Source organism: Calonectris borealis, chromosome 15 (genome assembly GCF_964195595.1).
Source record: "Calonectris borealis chromosome 15, bCalBor7.hap1.2, whole genome shotgun sequence".
In the NCBI taxonomy this organism is placed as follows: domain Eukaryota; kingdom Metazoa; phylum Chordata; class Aves; order Procellariiformes; family Procellariidae; genus Calonectris; species Calonectris borealis.
In genome coordinates, this window is record NC_134326.1 from 1,531,212 (window position 1) to 1,550,128 (window position 18,917).

Sequence of the window (18,917 nt, forward strand, 5' to 3'; positions counted from 1 at the left end):
CATTGAGGGGGGTGTCCTTGGCCAGGGTGGGGACCATGGGGAGAACCCCAGCAACAGGACCCACGGATGAGGAAAGCCAGGGAGGCCCTGGGGCACCCAAACCTTCCCAGGGGTTCCGCCTCCCCCTCCTGTGGGGGCTGCCCCAGCACTGCCCCAGACACGGGATGGTGCATGGCTGGCAGCGGGATGCAGGCAGGGAGGCTGTGGGTGGCTCAGGAGGTGGGCACAGGGCGGCTGCAGAGGCTGTGGCAAGCAGAGGGGAACAGGCAGCAGGAGGCAGGGGGGCAGAGGCAGGGAGGCAGGCAGCAGGAGGCAGGGAGGCAGGCAGCAGGAGGCAGGGGGGCAGAGGCAGGGAGGCAGGCAGCAGGAGGCAGGGAGGCAGGCAGCAGGAGGCAGGGGGGCAGGCAGCAGGAGGCAGGGGGGCAGAGGCAGGGAGGCAGGCAGCAGGAGGCAGGGAGGCAGGCAGCAGGAGGCAGGGAGGCAGAGGCAGGGAGGCAGGCAGCAGGAGGCAGGGAGGCAGGCAGCAGGAGGCAGGGGGGCAGAGGCAGGGAGGCAGGCAGCAGGAGGCAGGGAGGCAGGCAGCAGGAGGCAGGGAGGCAGGCAGCAGGAGGCAGGGGGGCAGAGGCAGGGAGGCAGGCAGCAGGAGGCAGGCAGGAACGGCAGTCTGCAACCCCCGCCCTTGCCCGCTGCCAGCCCTCTGTGCCAACAACCTCCCTGGCAGCAGGCGTTAGCTGGTGCCTCCCTCTCCCGAAGTGCCAGGTCAGCCGGCAAACGCTGCCCGCACACAGTGCCCGCGCACGCCTGGCCTGGGGACGTGGCAGGGAACTGGCAGGGGGGAAAAATCCCATTCCCATGTGGGGACCTGCCAGGGAGCCATGGCGCGGGGCTCCCCAGGGATGCAGCCCCTCGGCCGGGCCACTACTGACCCGCCTCGTTCTGCTGCCAAAGTCTTTCGGGCTGCTGATGGCCGGAGGAGGCGGAAGGAAAAACATCCAGCAAACAATTGCAAAAGTCAAGCCTGAGCAAGAAGGAGGGCGTGAGCAGGGGGAGTTGCCAAATCCGGCGGTATTCCTTGGAGACGCTGACAACAATGGCAGGAATATTTAGTCACGCCTTGCTGAACCCAAACCGGCAGTGGGGCTGGGGGCTCGGGACCTCGAGGAACCAGCAAGGGGCCATGGCCGACCCGAACATGAGCTGGGACAAGACTCTGCGCTCAGCTGGTGCTGGCATCAGCAGCGTTTTCTGAGCCGTCACCTGGGCTGAGGACGAGGCCAAACACAACAAGCGGTCGCCAGCGCAGTGAAGGGGACAGAGAAGCGCTAGCAGCCCCCAAACACAACAGCCACGGGCTGGGACGGAGGAGACAAGGACAGCAGCCAACTGGGAGGGGATTGCGAGGTGAAGCCGTGACTGAACCGGTCAGGGTCTCCGTCAGGGCACAAAGGTGGCCTCGTGGACAAAAAGGGTCTCTGCCACCATCTCAGGCTGCCACCGCCACCCCTCACCAGTACAGGGTGACATGTGGCTGGAAGTCTGTCCCCTATCAGGGTGCCACCCCACCACCAAGGCCAGGAGGAGGTTTTATCTCTGAACCTGTGAGGTCCTGCCTCTTGCCTGATGCTCTTGCGGGGTGCGCTTGCTCCTCCCAAAACCTCCCAGGCCACCTTTGGCACTAGTCCCACTAGCCGGCGGCCGCCCTGCAGCAGCGTGCCACGGTGCACACCGGGATCCCCCCTCTTCTTCCCCTGCCTGAGACCAGTCCATACAGTTTCCCGTCTGCTTTCCCGAAGCCATCTCCCCCCCTCCACAGCTTTAGCGCAGCCCTGAAGGGGTCATCTGCTCCCCGGGGCCCCCCACCGAGCAGCCCAGGCCCACGGCGCGGGTGCCCCAGGCTGGGGACGGGGGATGGTACCGGCGCGGCGGTGGCTGATAAGCCCCCCATCCCGGGCAGCCCCGGAGCGAGGGGTCCCCCCCCGGCGGGCTCCGGCCGGTGGGACACCCCCGCGGCGGCCGGGGAAGCCCTTCCCGGGGGCGGGGCGGCGGGCAGCCCCGCCCCGCCCCGCCCCGCCCCGCCCCGCCGCCTTCTACCCGCCGCGGGGCCGCGCTGCCGGAGAGCGGCTGCCGGTGCGGGGCCGAGCGGAGCGGAGCGGGGCTTGGGCGGCAGCTGGGACGCGTGTGCCCGCGGGTCATGGACGGGCGGGCGGTGCTGATCCACGCGCTGCTGGCGGCAGGTACGGACACGCGTGGGGAGGGTGCCGGGCACGGGAAACGCGACCCCAGCGCCGGACACGCGTCGGGGGGTAGTACTGGGCAACGCGGCTGCGGTCCCGGGTGGCGGGTCCCGGGCACGGGCAACGCGGCTGCGGTCCCGGGTGGCGGGTCCCGGGCACGGGCAACGCGGCTGCGGTCCCGGGTGGGGGTTTCCGGGCACGGGCAGCGCGACCCTGGTCCCGGGCACGGGTCGGGGCAGACGGAAAAATCGGCCCCTGTCCCGGTCACGCAGGGGGGTCCCGGTCACGGGCAACGAGGCTCCGGTCCCGGTCACGCGTGGGGGGTCCCAGGCAGGGCCAGCCCGCCCCACCTGACCGTGCCCTCTCCCCACAGTGTGCTCGGCGGCGGCGGGCGGGCTGGGCCGGGACGAGCTGCACAACGAGGTGCTGCACAAGGGCGGCGGGGCGCCGGTCCCAGCCACGGCCCCGCTGCTCGGCGGCAGCCCGGAGAAGGAGGGCGGCGGAGCGGCCTCGGGTGACGACCTCAGTGAGCTGCCGAGAGGTACGGGCGGGCGGAGCCGCCGCCGGGGCGCTTGCGGCGGCTGGGAGTCCCGGGCGGGGATGGGGGGTCGGGGCGGTTGGTCCGGGAGCGGGCCCCGGGGCGGGGGGGCGCGGGGCCGGGGCGGTCCGGCGGGGTGAGTTGGGGGCGGTTGGACCCGGGGGAGGGGGGGGGGCGCGGAGGCGCCGGGTTGGGCTCGGCTCAGCCCCGCGGGTACCCCGCAGCAGCTCCGGCTCCGCTTCGGAGGGAGCTGCGGGGGAGCCCCTGGTCCCCGGGTACAGAGCGCCCGTGGCAGCAGCCCTGCGTGGGGCCAGCCCGTGAGGCACTAGCACGGAGCAACTGGGCTTTGGCAGCTCCCTGCCTTGTGCCAGGGGCTGTCTGTGTCCCTGAAGACCCTGGCACGGGGTCCCAAGGGTTCCCGGGCCCCCAATTCTTTGGCCAGATGGAAGGCAGAGCCCTCTGGGGGGCACAGCAGCCCCTGCCTGCAGGTGCGCAGCCCCGGCCGGTGGGCCCGTGCTGCCTTCCAGATGGTGGCCACGGTGGCTGCCAGCAAGGGGATCGCTGTGACTCACCCGCCGCCTACACACGGCTGCTCCTCATACCTAGGCAGGGTTAGTCAGCCGGCAGTCCCCGCTACGGGGGCGTTGGGGACACTGTTGCTCTGTTAGGCTCGCTGGGCATTCATGCTTGGCTCCTCTCCCCCTGCTTGGGACCAGAGAGTGTGCCAGGGACTCTCGTGGGGGTGGGACGGGGGGCCCATCACAAGCTGAGGAGGGTGACCTGTACCTGTGCCTTTGCACATGTGACGTGCCGAGATCAGTAACCTGGCACCAGGAGGAGTGTGCTCGGCCCCGTAGAGTTCGTGCTCCATTTTTTCCGTGTTTTTCTTTGCTTTCTGGCTGTGCCATCAGACTGTGACAAAAAACCTGTAAAACCGGGCTGACCCCCTCGCATCCAAGGGGACGCAGCCTCCGGGAAACACTGTTACCCCTCCTGTGGGGAGGGAGATGCTCCAGCCTGCTCCTCTGTGTATCCCCCTGAGGAGGGGACCCTGTCCTAGAGCAAGCGATCTGGCAGGTGTGGGCAGGATGCGGGCACAGGCTGAGGGGATGGGGGATATTTGGTTACTGAGGCTGCAGCCCCTCGGAGCACTTTCTCGATGCCTTGAGCTGAAAAATCTTCCTTTTGTGTTGAAGGCACCTTCCTCTGTGCCGCAGCCCCCGGGTGTCTGAGTAGGGGGAGAGCGGCAGCATCCCCCTGCCCACCTGGGCTGGACCAGTTTTCCTACCAGCAAGATCTTCCAAATCTTCTCTGGCTGTCCTAAGGAACAGAGCCCTGGGGAGGAGGGGTGGTGACAGTGGAGGTGGCCTGAGGGGGCCAGCAGCATGTGTGTCCGCTGGCTGCGGCCGGCCGGGAGATAACCCGCAGGGGAGGGGACAGCCTCTGCTGCCAGCGTGGGGCAGAGCCCCGGGCCTCACCCGGATCCGGGGGTTTCTCCAAGCCGCAGAGTTTCCTGGAGTATCAGTTTTCTCCAGGCATAGTGTAAAGGATGTCAAAATTGTGAAATAGCTTTGTTAGGTGTGCAACCGGTGTGCCGCAGCACGAGAGGCGCTCGCCAGGGAGGAGGAGGTGGGCTCGGTTACGTCAGGAGGTGGCTGAGAAGGAACTAGGCAGGTTACAACTCGCCAGGTTAGACTCGGCCGCCCTCTCCTTCCCGAGCAGCGCAGGGCTTAGTTCATATTCCCCCGGGCTCACCGGAGTTATTAAGCGCTATGGTTCGGGGGGAGCTGAAAAGCCCCTCTCGGAGCAATGAGTGCTCTCTAGCATCTTGGCACCTTGCAAGATCAAGCTGGGGGCTGATGTTTTAGGCATCTGCATATCTTAAAACTATTCCAGTAACATTGGTTTCGGTCTGTGTCCAGGCGAGGAGCTCAGTGCTCTGGTTCCCACCAACCCAGCAGAGAGCTGGCTTTGCACCAAAAGCCACCGTTATCTGCACCGCAATTAAAACATACCTTTGTAATTCATGGGAATGCTGCCCTTACCATCTCTTTGGCTCTGCAAAATCAAAAACTAAGCCAGGCTTGCTCTCTTAATCCTGTTCCGGGTGAGCAAGGATTTAGGCATCCTTGTACCTACAGGAAGGCGAGTCCATCAGAGCCATGAATAGGGTCTTACAAAAGACTGCGCTTATCAGGGAAATAAAAGCCAGATAAAGGGGCAATTAGCAATTTTCTGTGTTCAGTGGAAACTGGTGCATATAATAGCAACATTTGAGATGCATAAAGCTCTGTTCCCCCTTTCCCTCATTCCTTTCTTTCCTTGAGACTTGTTCTTATGAATTGGAAAGGCCATGATATTTGTGAGAAGCTAAAAAAAAAAAAAAAAAAATATGGAAAAACCCCCTCTGCTCGGGGGCAGATCGCTGCACAAAAGGCTGCGGGAGTGCCAGGGCTGAGCTGGCTGCAGCAGCCCCGGGTTTGCTGCTCTGCCTTCCCTTCGGCTGACGCATGGAGGTGATCTGACTGCTGTTTTCTCCTTCCCAAATTATTTTCCAGTTGCTTTCCTGTCAAAGCCTCAAGGCCTGGTTACTCCCAAGAAAAAAGGGAACGGGAATAAAAGAAGAAAAGGCAAAGGCCTGGGGAGGAAGAGAGACCCGTGCCTGCGGAAGTACAAGGATTTCTGTATTCACGGCGAATGCAAATACATCCGAGAGCTGGGAGCTCCCTCCTGCATGTGAGTTGCTGGCGTGTGCCTGTGCCGGGGGAGCCTTAGTCACGGTTCCTTCAATTCTCCGGGCTGGGCAGAGGAAGAGCAGAGGAGGTATTTTTAGTGCATGTTCCCTGTCCGTGCAGGGACGGCTCTGACTTGGCCTCTTCCCTGTGCTTCTTGAGCAATGTCCATCCCCCACAAAAATCCGTCGTGGACTTAGAGGCAGCATCCCTGCGGCGGTGGGGGTTCCGAGGTCTTCTGATTTGTGAGACCCCATCCTGACCCCGAGTGCCCCTGTCCCTTGCTGCTGCCAGCCTCGGCTGAGAGCTCGGGGCTCCCGGGGCTGGCGGGCTGTACTGGTGCAGGCAGGAGGAGCATCTCTGCCATGGCACCGGCAAGGCGGATTGGAGGTAGCGCCTTTGGGGACAGTCTGCCGAAGGCATGCCCAAGCTGTCCCTTGGCCCTGATGAAGGACAGGGCTGTGTCCCTCCTACCCGCCTGGGATGCAGGTAGAGAGCAGGGACTAGACAGGCAAGCAGAGGAGAAAGCGTTTGCCTGCTGCCAGCGCACCTGGATCCAGCACTGCTACTGCGGGAAATACCCAGGGGTGCACACTTCATCCCCGCTGACGTGGGCAGGGGTTGAGCTGGCAGATATATAAGAGGCTTTGTTCTTTGCTATCAATCCTCTGAGCCACCCAGCCCTGCGCCCGGAGCCCGGGGAAGATAATAGCTCCCTGGCTTATGGTGCCCACAAGATCTCGCGCCCTGCAATCCGCAGGGATCAGTCTCCGCATAGCTCCTTGAACCGCTTAGTTTCTCTCTGCCTGGAAGCTGTTGTGAAGTTGGGCCCTTGTACAGGGGGCTCAGGACTGCCAGCAAGAGGAGATCTCTGCTGGCTCAGCTTGGGCTGGTGACCCAGCGCGATGTGAGGTGCAGCACCCCCTGCCTGGGACTGAGACAGCCAGGCGTCCCCTGCCCAGCCTCCTGCCCTCCCCAGATGCCTGGGGCTGGGGGAGGACCTGGGACACGGGCAAGCAGGAGGGGTCTGGGGGCTGGTTGGGGCTCTCCAGCCTGGTGGCCCATCCCTGGGTGACATCTCTCCAGAGCCATCACGGTTTTTAGGAACAGCGGCCAACTGCCCCAGTCCCCTCCGATAATGAGGCCTCTTGTTGGCCGGTGTTACTCGGTTGTGGCTGCTCTTGGTGGCTGGCTGCCTGTGTCACAGGGTCTCCTGGATCATTGCTTCCTTGGCTGGTCCCCGTGGCACGGGGTGGGCTGAGGATGCTGCCAGGCTGGGTCCTGCACCTCTGCCTGTGCCCAGCCTTGCTGCCGGGGCTGGGAGGTGACGCTGGCACGTGGTGGTGTTGTGAGCCAGGCAGGAGGGCTGGGCTGAGACCCTGTCTTGGAGATAAGCTTGAGGGTCAGTGCACTGGATATAGAGAGAGAGATATATATCTGGTTGCATCAGTGCGCTTTGACTCATGGGGAGGGTTGGCAGCCTCGCAGCTCTGCTGGGGAGCGTTATTTCTGTTACGTGAGTAACCTCCTGAGTCCGCAGGGAGGTGGCATCTCTCTGGCTGGCAGGGTGTGCAGGGACATCCTGCTCCGAGGGAAGCGCTGAGCTCCGGTCTAGCTGCCTCTCTGCTCCCTTGTGTGGGACTTCCCACTTCCAGAGCTGGTCTGGGCAGCCTGGCTCTGCCTGGACAATTGGGAAGAGCACAGACCCCAGTGCCTTCTACTGGGGGGAGCTCAACCTTTCTAGGAGTCTTCACTTGGTGCTTGGGGCAGGAGAAACTTAATTTACCAGTACCGGGGAGGTGATGGTGACGCCAGGCCTCCCAGCTCAGGGGAGGGGGACCAAGGGGAACGGGCAGGGTGCTGGCTAAGGCTGAGCAAAGAGGCAGCTCCTTTCCATGGGGGTGTGAGGGACCCAATAACCTTCTGTGCTTGGTCACCGTGAACCCAATCACCCAATGACCTTCTGTGCTTGGTCACCACCAACCTTGAAGACTTTTCTTCTCACCCAGATGCCAGCCAGGATATCATGGAGAAAGATGCCACGGCCTCTCGCTGCCTGTGGAGCACCCCCCCAGCACATACGACCACACCACGGCCCTGGCCGTCGTTGCTGTCGTCCTGTCCTCCCTGTGTCTCATCATCATCGCAGCCCTGCTGATGCTCAGGTGAGTGGGATGGGGCTAAGCCACTGGATCCGCGTCCCCGGGAAGGAGGACGTGCAGGGGAGGGTGGCAGGGACGTCTCCATGCTCTGAGCATCTCTTTGTGTTGCCTCACAGGTGTCACAAGAGGGGTGTCTACGATGTAGAAAACGAAGAGAAAATCAAGCTGGGCATCACTGTGAATCACTGAGGATGCCGGGTGCTGGCGAGGTGAGCCCCTGGCCGGGCGTGGGACAGCGGTGGGGCTGGTGGGCATCTGGGGGCTCTGCTTGTTCACACTGGTTGGGACCACTATGTGGATCCCGTGCCAGAGCCAGGCAGGAGCTGAAGGCAGTTTGAGCCTGGAGAAGCAGCTCGCTGGATTTGGCCCGAGAGCCTGGGCTGCCCCATGGGGCCCCATCCCTCTTTCCGCCCCTTCCTGCTCAAGCCCCTGTCCCCTGACACCCCTGGCCACCACCACCTCCTCCTTTCTAATCCCGAGTCCCTGCTTTGCCCTGATGCTGCATGCTTTGGGGACGTTTGGCAGTGGTGAAGCTGCTTCTGTTTTTTTTTCCCACTTGTTCTGCTCCCTCTCTGACCCTCTGAGTCACTTCCCCTCCTTAGATATTGCCTCTATTTATATATATATAAAAAAAAAACCCTTCCTTTTCACTCCCACTCTGCTTATTACTTGCACCAATGTAATGCCTTGCAGCTGGGCACGGGGGGATCTTGCTGCCAGCCCCACGCGATGTTACTCTGGCTGGGCAGTGGGGCGTGCTCTGCCCCAGGGGTGGCCACGTGGCCATGGCCGGGTGCTGGAAAGCTTGCAGACTTCCTCTGGTCTGGTCCAAGCCCTGACGTTAGATGTGCCCATACGTATTACAGCTACTTCTCTTTTTAAAAGAAGAAAAATCTTTGTTCTTTGTGAGGAAGAAGTAATGCCTTCAAAGAATTTCTGTAACGTTGGTAATAGTGTTGGGGGTGGGATTTTTAGCTGTTTGTAGGAGTTGAATTTTGGGGAAGGGGATGCAGCACAAGGTTTTCATCACTGTCCCTTCCGCCCTGGGGATTATTGGGGTGGATGTGTCCGGGGGGAAAGTGCTGTAGTCCCTGGAAGGGAAGCGTGGTGGTCATGGGGTGGTATGCTTAGCCACTGTCCCCCCCGGCATCCTGGCTCCCATCCTCCCAGGTCCAGCCCTGCAAGGTGGCAAGTGGCTGCTGCTGCTGGGGCTTTGGTGGCCACGAGGGCTCTCCTGCTGGGCTGGGTAGGACGGTCACCTTGGCCCCACCACGCAGGATCCGCTCCACGGGCAGAGCAGCCCGGGGCTGCGTTGTGAGCTCTCCTGCTGCTGTCTTGCAGGGGTCGGCACGAACACACTTCTACCTCCTGGAAGAGGCGAGAGCTGCGGAGCCAGCGCCGCCCCTGGGAGCCCGCAGCGCAGCGGGAGCTCGCTGGAGCAACGTGATGGCACCCGCTTCGGGGCTGGTCGGGCAGCAGAGCCGCTGCAGGGAGCTTCGCGGCCATCGCCAGGACGGAGGGGGCCCGGGCTCGGGAGAGGTGCTCGCTGGCCGGGCGGCTGCGCGGAGGCAGGAGGGACCGGCCAGCCGGCAGCAGAGGGGCTCTCCAGCAGCTCTCCGTCCACTGCGGTGCGTGCCGAGGAACAAACTGTGAAAGGCGAGGAGACCGGGCTCGGGGCTTTCTTAGGCGCAGGAGGGGTGGGAGGGTAACAGCTATTTAACAAGATATTTTTCATTTTAAATTATGTATTTATTTTAGATAAACTGTACATAGTATTTATATTTATTGTAGGTCTGGCCCTGCATCCTTTATGTAGGTCAAGATGATAGGGTCAGAACCTCCCTTATTTTTTAAGTGCAATGTAATATTCTAATAAATAACACTTTGTTACAAACACTTGGCTTGTTAATTTAATGATGGAAGCGGAAAGGAGTCAGACCTCTGAAGACTGCATGTAGCAACATGCCCTTGCTAGCGGGGTACTGCAAACAGTGGCAGAGATCCTGAGCGCGCAGTGGGGGTTGCTGGATCGGCTCGTACCATCCTTGGGGTGCAGCAGAGCAGCATGGTGCAAGGGGCTGGTTGCAGGATCTGTCCGGCAGGAGCCTGCAGCCAGGCCAGCCCCATTGGTGTTTCTTTGCAGATTTGCATCTTTGCCAGCTGATGCCCTGGGAGGGATGATGTTTGGGTGTCTGCTTATCAAGCAAAGCTGCCTCTGGTATGAGTGAAGCCACTCTGGCCACTGATCGATCCAAATGGGGCTGATTCCTGGTTTTAAGCCAGCATTTGGCTAAAAAATCAAGAGGTGGACTCACACCTCCCTTGCAGGGGATCCCAGCAGCTCCTGGGGTGGCTGCAGGCTCCTGGGGCTGGGGTCATTCCAGCGAGCATCATTTCAGATGGTGGTTCAGGACTGATAACTGACTTTGCAGTGAAAATAGCCCCCAAACCACTTCTTTCCTCTTCCCTGATCTTCCCAAGGGGGAGCTGAGGTCAGGGTGAGATGGTGGCTCTAGTAGAGAGCCTTGAAGCAGAAAGGGCTTCCCCCCTGCAGGAAACCTGCTTTCCTCCAGCCCCTTTCCCTTCAGCAGATGTCAAACTTCAGTTTTCAAAGGGGAGTGCTAAGCTACTGCTTTCCACTCCTGCTCCTACAACATGCACTAAAGCTGGGCAGTGAGTAGTTTGCAGAGCTTTTTGGCCTAATTTAGCCAAAATTCAGCTCCGGTAAAGTATGAAATAAGCTTTATGCTCACCGGGGGAGGGATTGCTTAGGAAGTGAGTGCGTAGGTTCATCCCTCTTGTGCAGCGAGTAAGTTTTGCGGTAGCAAAACCTGGGGTGTGGGAAGGGGGAATGCGGTGATACTTTGGCTTTCCAGTGCTTCCTGAGATAGAAGGGCTAAAGTACACAGCTATGGCAGATGGGAAGCGGGTGAGTGACAACAGGCACCCTCGTGTGTTATCACCTGGAGAGTAAAAGCCCCAGCAGCTGCAGTGGCCTGAGTCCCAGAGCCAGGGAAATAAGTTATTGGCTCTGCTTTGTGCAAACCTGAACCTTCACGCTGTGGGAGTGCCAGTTTAATCAGAGACTCCAAACTTTGGCCTTTTTCAATGTCTATTAAGCAAATAATGCCTCCAGATGCTATGCAGGAGGCCCTTCTGCTCTGGGTCACCTGGTGGTGTCCCTGCCTTGCTGTGCTGCTGCTGCTCCCCCCTCCAGCTCTGCCACATTTCTGCCTTTCACGGTGGGCAACGCCACATGCCAGGGTTCCATGCCACACTGGCAGACACTGGGAATAGCTCTGCTGGAAGGCCTTTCTGCAGACAGCTGGAACTTCTGCCCAGAGCCCAGCTGCCCTCCGCCGCCCTCCTTCCCTGCAAGGACGTGTTCTGGTTCAGCTTTGCTCCTCTGCAGGCCAGCAGTGCAGGCTGGGCTGCCCACGGGTAGTAATTTAACAGGTCAAGAGATGGGAAACATATTTTGGAGATGTAGGGAGTGGGAAGCTGACTGCATCTGTGGGCTGGCTCCCTCCGCCCCACTGGGCTGGGAAAGGCTGACAGTCCTACGGATGCTCTGTTCCTGGTTAAGGCAGGGATGAATCCCCTGGGGCAGCTCCCCAGTCCAGCTGCACTTGTGGCCACAAAACAGAAGGTGCCCCAGAGCCTGGCTGGGGCGCGCGGGGCTCTGCCCTGCCCAGGATGCCCACGCACTGCGGGGGGAGGCCGGGCTGCTCGCCTAACCGTGCCTGCAGGAATGGGGTGCCAGGAAAGCAGTCTCTACCATCCTGCTGTACCCCCGGGACAGGAGTGGGCTGCTGTGGCAGCCAGCCAAGCTGAGCACTGGTGTGGGGTCCTGGTGAAGGCAGACGGTGGCCTCCAGCAGCCCCAGCTCAGCAGCCTGGCCTTTCACCCCGCTCTGGGCACGGACCCAGGAGCACAAACACGTCACCAGCCGCAGCATTTCCTGACTGCCACGGTGTCAAGCCCACTAGCTGCTTCTGACACTGACTCCATACTGTGACCTCTGGCATCTCCCTTCAGATCCCTTTGACGCCTGTGCCTGGCTTGTCTATGGGTGACAAAACGTGTGCCCAGCCACTAAACGCCATCAGCCAGTGTGTCCCCCAGCCCCCCGCCTGGGCTCACTCGGTTCCACGGCGGGCAGAGACACGCGCCTGGAGCTTCTTCTCAGTCTCTTCTCTGGAGCAAGGGTCAAAGCTAGAAGACCTCCAAAAGCCCAGATGTGTATTTAATAAAAAATTTCAATATATTGCATTAGTCAATTTAATAACCAATTCTCCCCTGCCTGCCCCAGGACCTTGGCAGCCGTGCTTCAGCGCCTTTGGCCATCACACTGTGGCAGGGTTTGGATGGAGGGGGCAACAGTGCACTGGAGCAGGGACGGGGCAGCCAAAGAGACACCCCAGAAGCGGCTGAACCATCCCTGCTGCCTCCCTTCAGGAGCAGGCGGCGGCAGCCCCGCGCGCGGCTCTATTCGGCTGATTTTCCTTCTGACTGGGGTTGTTGGCTTTGCCTGACTCCTCACCCAGCCACTAAGCCCCGCGCCTGGGACGGGCTTTGCCACAGTGAGGCATCTCCCATGAAACGATGGGTCGGCACTGCAGAGAGGGTGACACAAACCCCCGCAGGCGCCTGAAGAGTTGGGGCACAGCGGAAGGCCTCGCACCAGCGCGCAGCTGCCCTCGCAGGCAGGGGGTGCAGGCAGCGGGGACTGTCTCCCAGCTCCGGCTCTGCACTGGGCCGGCAGGCGGGCAGCTGCCGCGGCTGGAGAGCTGGGGAAGGCACTGAAAAGGGCGGCCGTGCTCTGGGAGCAGGTGGCAACAAGAGCTGAGAGTCCCTGAGGGTCGGATCCTGCACTCTGCTTTTTAACAGGGGTGTTGCAGCAGGTTCCCACCACCTGCCTCTGGCTGCAGAGCGGCATGCTGGCCACTTCAGTCTTTGCTTCCTTTGCCCCAAAGGTATCCGATGGCCTCATCATGATCTCACCGAGCCTGCCTGGGCCAGCTCCAAGGGAAGCTCCGGGGCTGGAGGGCCTGAAGGTGATTCATTCGTGGGCAGAGGCAGGCCGCAGGGTGCCGGGGGCAGCAGGCAGCCGAGAGCCGTGCTGCAGGAGGTGCAGCACCGCCACCCCCTCCACGGGGAGCCCACTGGCCCGGGCCTCTCACCGCCCGGCTCACTACCTCTGCCCAGCAAGCACACCGCGATTTCAACCTCCCCTCAGTGTTTCACGGGATCCGAGATGTCCAGCACCCCCAGCCCCAGCATCTCCGCGTGTCTGGAGGATGAGGCCACGTTTGGTTGGGGGTGTTATTAATGAAGCACCGCTCTGCCCCTGTTCCTAGCAGCCGCCACTGCTTTTTGGTCTCTCCCTGGCGTTCCCCCTCTGGGGACTCTGGGACCCTCTCCTGGGGCCGGCTGGGGCCCCGTGTCGGTGCTCGCGGGTGGCAGGGAGGTGGCAGGGGTGGCTGCCGGGCTCCCAAGCCGGGCTGCGGCAGCCACCGGGAGGAGCGGGCAGCAGAGCGGGGCGAGCGCGTTCCCCCGCGGCTGGGGACCGCCGGGCTCGGAGGGCTCCGGGGGCATCGCTGGGCTGCCCAGGGGACTACGCCAGGCCCCCTGGGCTCTCCCCTGGCTTCGCCCTCACAGGGGCCACGTCTCGCCCCCCCGCGCGGCCCCCGCCTCCTGCTGAGGTGGCCGGGCCAGGGACGCCCACGCGGCACCGGCTCGACGGGAGGCCCCGTCCCCCACATCCCAGCCAGGGGCCCCCGCCCCCGCGAGGGCACCCCGCCGCCCAGCCGCGCGTCTCCGTCCCGCTGAGGAGACCCCGCGCCGCGCCCCCGCTCTCGGGAGCGACCCCGCCGCCCGCGGCGCGCCCCCGCGCATGCGCAGCAGGCCGCGGCGCCGGCGCCCCCCCACCGCGCAGGCGCGGTGCGGAGACAAGATGGCGGCGCCCGTGGACCTGGAACTAAAGAAGGTAGGAGTCCCTCCGCGGCGGGCAGGTGTTCCCAGCGTGTTCCGCGCGGCGCCTGCCCGGTCCCCTCCTCCCCTGCAGCCCGGGGCCCTTCGGCCCCCGCCGCCCGGCTCAGCAGCGCGGGGCCGGCGGGCCGCCGCCTGTCAGGGCCGCCCCTCATCGCCGCCCCTCATCGCCGCCGCTCTCCCCCCCCAGGCCTTCACCGAGCTGCAGGCCAAGGTGATAGACACGCAGCAGAAGGTGAAGCTGGCTGACATACAGATCGAGCAGCTGAGCAAGACGAAGAAGCACGCCCACCTCACCGACACGGAGGTCATGATGCTGGTGGACGAGACCCGCATGTACGAGGGCGTGGGGAGGATGTGAGTAGCTGCCCGGCCTGGGGCGGGTGGCGGGGGATTCCTTGCTGCGCCGGCAGCCGCTGGCTGGCTCCCTGCTGGGGCGTGCCTGGCTTCTCTAGCGGGTGTGGGATTGACTGCGGCCCTGTGCGCAGGGAGACCCCCCAGCCTTCTGTGTGAGAGGCCTCTGCGCAGGAGGCTCTTCCCTGTACAAAGAATAGGCCAGCTTTCTCTCAGCATGTTCATTTGTTTCATTTTTCTCATTGTCTTTCATTTTTAATTCCAGCAATCTGCCTGGGAATGCAGCGAGACTTGCTGGGTTTTATCTCTTGGGGTTAGCGACTCGCTACCTTGAAGAACGACTGTTATAAACGTTACTGGCTTTGTAACATTTGTTGTTACGAGCTTTGCTCGTGGCTGTGATGGTCTCGTCTGGCACCTCTGGGAAGTTTGTAATCTGGACTAGCAGAGCAGCAATCTAATAATAAACAGTATTTGTGAGAAGGCTCTCACGAATCTGTCTAGCTTCAGTCATTTCCAATGTAGTTTACATCAGACTCGTTGAAAAACCCCTGTGTGCAGTTCACATGCTCAGGGCTTTGCTTGCACAAATGTTGTACAGAAATGCCTTTGGCAGTATCATGCCAGGGAATGGATCTAATGGGTGTTGCCCAGATTTTTTAAACCCTTAGAAGTGAGCATAAAGTTCCTATGGCTAGTCCCAGTGCGCTCATAAAGATGTCCTTCCACGTGTTGGATGGCTGTCAAAACACCTTAAACCAGAAGTAACATATTTTGATTAACTTCCACAACTCACTTCTGTTTGACTTCAGCACCTCTGATAGAAGACCAGACAAAGTGGTTTCAAATCTGAAACACGTGCTTACTTGATAAATATCACACTAGATTTCTATGTTTCTGGTTTGAGGGTACTATGATTTTTCTCCTGTCTCTTGCGAGTTGGGTAACAGTGATTACTCTGCTCAGCTCGGGATGTAGTTTTGCGAAACACTGAATCTGCTCTGACTGCTGCCAAAAGGGGGATTGTATTGACGTCTTCCCACTCTGTGTTTACCCACCGTCTTTATGTCGAAGTGGATGATCACAGGGCCAAGCCAGGTCAGACTGCAAGTGCCCTGATCCATCAGACCACACAATCCCCAGACTGAGTTGTAGGGAGGCGGCAGGACTGGGAAGCCAGGAATGGTATGTAGTCTGCCCTTTGCTGTGAGTTTTCAGATGAAGGTGTACCCAGGCTAATGGAGGTGCTCAGCGTGACAGAATCCCCTTTTTGGCTCCCAGTAAATAAACTTTTCCATGTAGGTGAATTAAATGCTGCGTTTGTGTGGGGATGCTAGTGACTGGTACCTTAAAAGGAGGTAGATTTTTGTCCCTTGCAAGAGGCGACTGATTTGACCTGGGCAGGATGTAGGCGTAGCAAACACTTGTGTTTGGAGTAGTCATGACATGGCTCATAAGGGTTTTTTCTGTTTGGTTTTGTCACAGAGCAGACAGATGAAGAGTAAGAGATAATTCTGGCGCCAACAATTTTTTTAAAGCTTTTTTAAAATCCAGAAGTACAGAATACTTCTCCTATATGGAGAATTCCCTCAAGATACCTTAAAAATGTGAGTGTATTGGTCTTTATCGTAAAGTAATCCTGCTTGTGAATCGGATGTGGGTAGCAGATGGTGTTTCGGCACTGGCTGAAATGCATTGTCCTGTTTCTGCTTCTGCCTCCCACTTAGGAGGGAGAGACGCTTATGTTCTTTATGTCCTAAACCATTTACACTTCCTCTGTGTGCAGCAGCTGCGGGAGTGACCATCTTCTGGGGAGTCTTCTTTTGCCTACCTCTCTGTGACCAGACAGGGTAGCTTAGGCACGGCAGGCAGCTCTCGCTCCTCATGGATGGCAGAGGAGCCATCAGAACAATATTTGTGTTATGATAGTATTTAAAAGCTGAACTCTTCATGGGCTTTGTTGTCCTAGTCGCTATGCAAATATAGATTAAGAGAGTGCTCTTCTTCTGAATGCTACTCATTCACTCTTTTTTTTTTTTTAAAATTTTTTTTTTCTTTTCCTCCTGCCTTAGCTTGATGTGGTATGTCTGTGAGCTCTGTTCTGGCCGTGGGGCTGAAGGCTGCCTTGCCAATTGGCAGTAACGCTCTGGTATGATCTGTGTCACTCCCTAGTGTGCAGAACACGCACCAAGCACATGAGGCTCTTCCTGGAGCCTGCTCCAATCCCTAGTAGAGAATTTATTGCTGAAATCCGGGCTTTTAGCAAAGCAGGCTAAAGCAGCCCTTGAGCAGGAGTTAAAATCCAAGGGCAGGATCCAAGTCTGACATCTTGTCTTCCACTGGAGACCAAAGAAGGTGGTCATTATGTTTCTTCTGGATATATAAGCCATGTTCTGTGAAGTGGCTAATAATTTTTAGTTTCTTGGCTTCACTGGCTTGCACAGATGTGGGAGTTCAGCCACCAAAGGGATATTTATGATGTCTCAATTTCTTTTGCATAGTCTAGCATGCAAATGTTAGAGCTCTAGTGGGTTTCAGTTATCCAGAGAGGGTGGAGGTTTGCATCAGTGTTAACGCTGATTATCGGTGCTCTTCTGACAGCTTGCTTGAATAGCTAAATCCTTTGAAATAAGTTTTGTGCTTCTATTCCTGTGCTCAACTTTTTTTTTTCCCCCCCCTCGTTTTTTCTTCTTTAACCCATTTAAGCTGCTACTTAGAATCTGGCATCTGGTAGAGTTTCTCTGTTTTTCTCCAGCTTTGGTAGTTTGAGTGTGTGCAGGGGAGTAGTTCTTACACTTCTGTAGGACAAGATACTCCAGGCCTTCATGGAATTTGAAGGCTTGAGGAACTGTGGTGATGTGCTGCGTCTTGGGAGGAAGTCTGCCTAGTTTGGTACTCACTTCTGCACTACTTGGAAAGCAGCTGTGTGGTTTTTGTTCTCTGAACCCCAATCTTGAGCCTCCTTCCTTTCTGAGGGGCTTTCCCTGTACTGGTGGCAAATGTGAAAAAATGTGAAAGTCCATTTGTCATTCCTCAACTTGGTCTCTCTTTTTTTTTTTTTTTTTTTTACATATTGTAGTGTGTATAACATGTGGAGGCCTTACTGGCCTCCACGTGTGGGGCTCAATTTACTTTTGCTATACCTATTTTTGGCTAGGCACAAGAAATGTCAGTGCCACATAGTATGAGATGATGAATTGCTGTGTACTGTACATATCCGTGAGGCTGGGATATCATCTGAGTGGTGGCATCTTGCCAAATACATTTCAATTCTGTTACTTCATACTCTTTTGAAAGGCCTGTTACGTAGCCTGAGACAACTACCACTATGCTGGACTTCTCCTTAAGCTATTTGTGAACTGATATCATCATATTGCTTTGAGAACTATGCTGAAAGTTTAAGCTTCAGAATTCTGTCTGAATATTTCAGACCTTTCCTTTTACATTCTTTTAACCCATAACCTGGACAAGATCCTTATTTACAGAAGAAAAATGTCCGGCACTTGTGCTAGGCACAGTGAGGAGAGCACTGCAGTTTTTCATGCCATGCCAAAATAGATAGTCAGTTTTGGTTTGATATTGCTTTATCATCAGTTTGCTTCTACAATAAATGGAGGAACACTTACAAAAATATAAGACAGTAAAAATCAAGCAAATACTGTAGCACAACTTTATGTTCAAGGTTTTCTGCAAGTATAGTATATTATTACAATTGTCCTTATAAAATGACTTTGTGTGAGTATAGTATTTTATGGGGACAGCTGTAATAATATGATTTTGACTTTTTTTTTTTTTAAGAACGGTTCAGATTTTTGGTGGCTGAACCATACACAAATGAAACCTGCGAGAGGATTAAATGTTCTTGATTGTTCCTGGGATTTAAATGCCTTCCTGCTTTTACTGTAATTCTTGGTTTTGTTTGAAAATGAGACATCATAAATCATTGAAAGCTCTTTCCTGAACCCCCGAAGACAGCAATCAGTACTGCACATACAGCTGCAGTACCTGCATTTTTATTTTTTGTGTGTGTCTGAGATTGGCGTTTGATTCTACCAGTCCAGATCACTGCAGAATATGGTAGCTGTACTGTGCTTCCCGCTCACATTTCAAAAAACTCACAAAGAACTGAAGGACACGCAAGGCTTAATCTTTATGGTTCAGTTACTAACTATAGGCTGGTCTGTGAAATCCGAGTGGCTTCTCTATCGCCCATCTCCTTGGGTAACGATTTGTGCAGAGCTTAGCGCTGAAGCCCAGCTGCTGAGAAGCTGACAGGTGCTGCAATACTTGAATGAATCCCAGAGACAAGCACGTTGCTGTCAGCCTCTGGTCAATATGTAGTTTATAAACTTGAAGCTCCTCTACCTAGCTATTGAAAAAGGGAAGATTTTGTTTTCCACAGTAAGTCTGGTGTGTCTAGTAAGTACAACCAGGCACTGAACTGCGAAGAAAACAAAATTTGCGTCCAGCTGCTTGCTACTTGACCACTGTTTATGCTGTATGTTGAACAAGACGGGGGTGTTGGGAGATGGTGCATGAGGAATCAAAGGCTATGTGGCGTGACGGGTGCATAAGCCATAAGGTTTTCCATCACCCAGTTGGTTTTTATTTCAGGTTTTTCTCGATTTTGAGCTACTCGCTTTTGTTGCAGCCTGAACAATGTTCTTCACGGTGTTATGTGTGAGTGGGCTTATAAAAGTTTGCAAGATCATTTTAGAGAGCTGTCACAGAAAGCAAAAATCAAAACGATGCACGCAGGGGCAATGCAGTAGTAATCTGTACAGGTACCTTTGACCTGAGCAGTGAAGTAAGGGGCAGCAGTTGGTTGTCATCCTCTTCCTGGCTGATCAGCAGTGCGAGAGGGGCACAGCTGGTCTGTGGGCTTCGTGGTTAACTGCTGACAATA

The 18,917-nt window shown here is 57.7% G+C and overlaps 2 protein-coding genes across 5 annotated transcripts in view; both read left to right on the top strand.

Moving 5' to 3' along the window:
- Window positions 1–2,095: 2,095 nt before the first annotated feature.
- Window positions 2,096–9,558, top strand: HBEGF (heparin binding EGF like growth factor). The gene is made up of 6 exons (XM_075163959.1): window positions 2,096–2,234; window positions 2,608–2,775; window positions 5,331–5,508; window positions 7,514–7,669; window positions 7,783–7,875; window positions 9,008–9,558. The coding sequence occupies exons 1-5, from the start codon at window positions 2,192–2,194 to the stop codon at window positions 7,853–7,855; spliced, it is 618 nt and encodes a 205-aa protein (XP_075020060.1). The 5' UTR covers window positions 2,096–2,191; the 3' UTR covers window positions 7,856–7,875; window positions 9,008–9,558.
- A 4,004-nt stretch (window positions 9,559–13,562) lies between these two features.
- The window catches only part of PFDN1 (prefoldin subunit 1), a 32,729-nt gene continuing 27,374 nt past the window's right edge, over window positions 13,563–18,917 (top strand). For 3 of the 4 annotated variants that reach the window (XM_075163963.1, XM_075163962.1, XM_075163960.1), the window contains exons 1-2: window positions 13,575–13,655; window positions 13,848–14,014. In XM_075163963.1, the coding sequence (XP_075020064.1) occupies window positions 13,623–13,655; window positions 13,848–14,014 (200 nt within the window). In that variant the 5' untranslated portion in view covers window positions 13,575–13,622. Of the gene's footprint in view, window positions 13,656–13,847; window positions 14,015–18,917 lie in introns of all 4 variants that reach the window. The other variant, XM_075163961.1, reaches the window with a different exon arrangement.

Bases quoted from the DNA above. Each gene is read 5' to 3' on its own strand.
- HBEGF (XM_075163959.1), top strand. From the start codon at position 2,192: ATGGACGGGCGGGCGGTGCTGATCCACGCGCTGCTGGCGGCAG. The intron at 2,776-5,330 runs GTACGGGCGGGC...ATTATTTTCCAG, and splicing joins CCTCAGTGAGCTGCCGAGAG to TTGCTTTCCTGTCAAAGCCT. The intron at 5,509-7,513 runs GTGAGTTGCTGG...CTTCTCACCCAG, and splicing joins CTGGGAGCTCCCTCCTGCAT to ATGCCAGCCAGGATATCATG.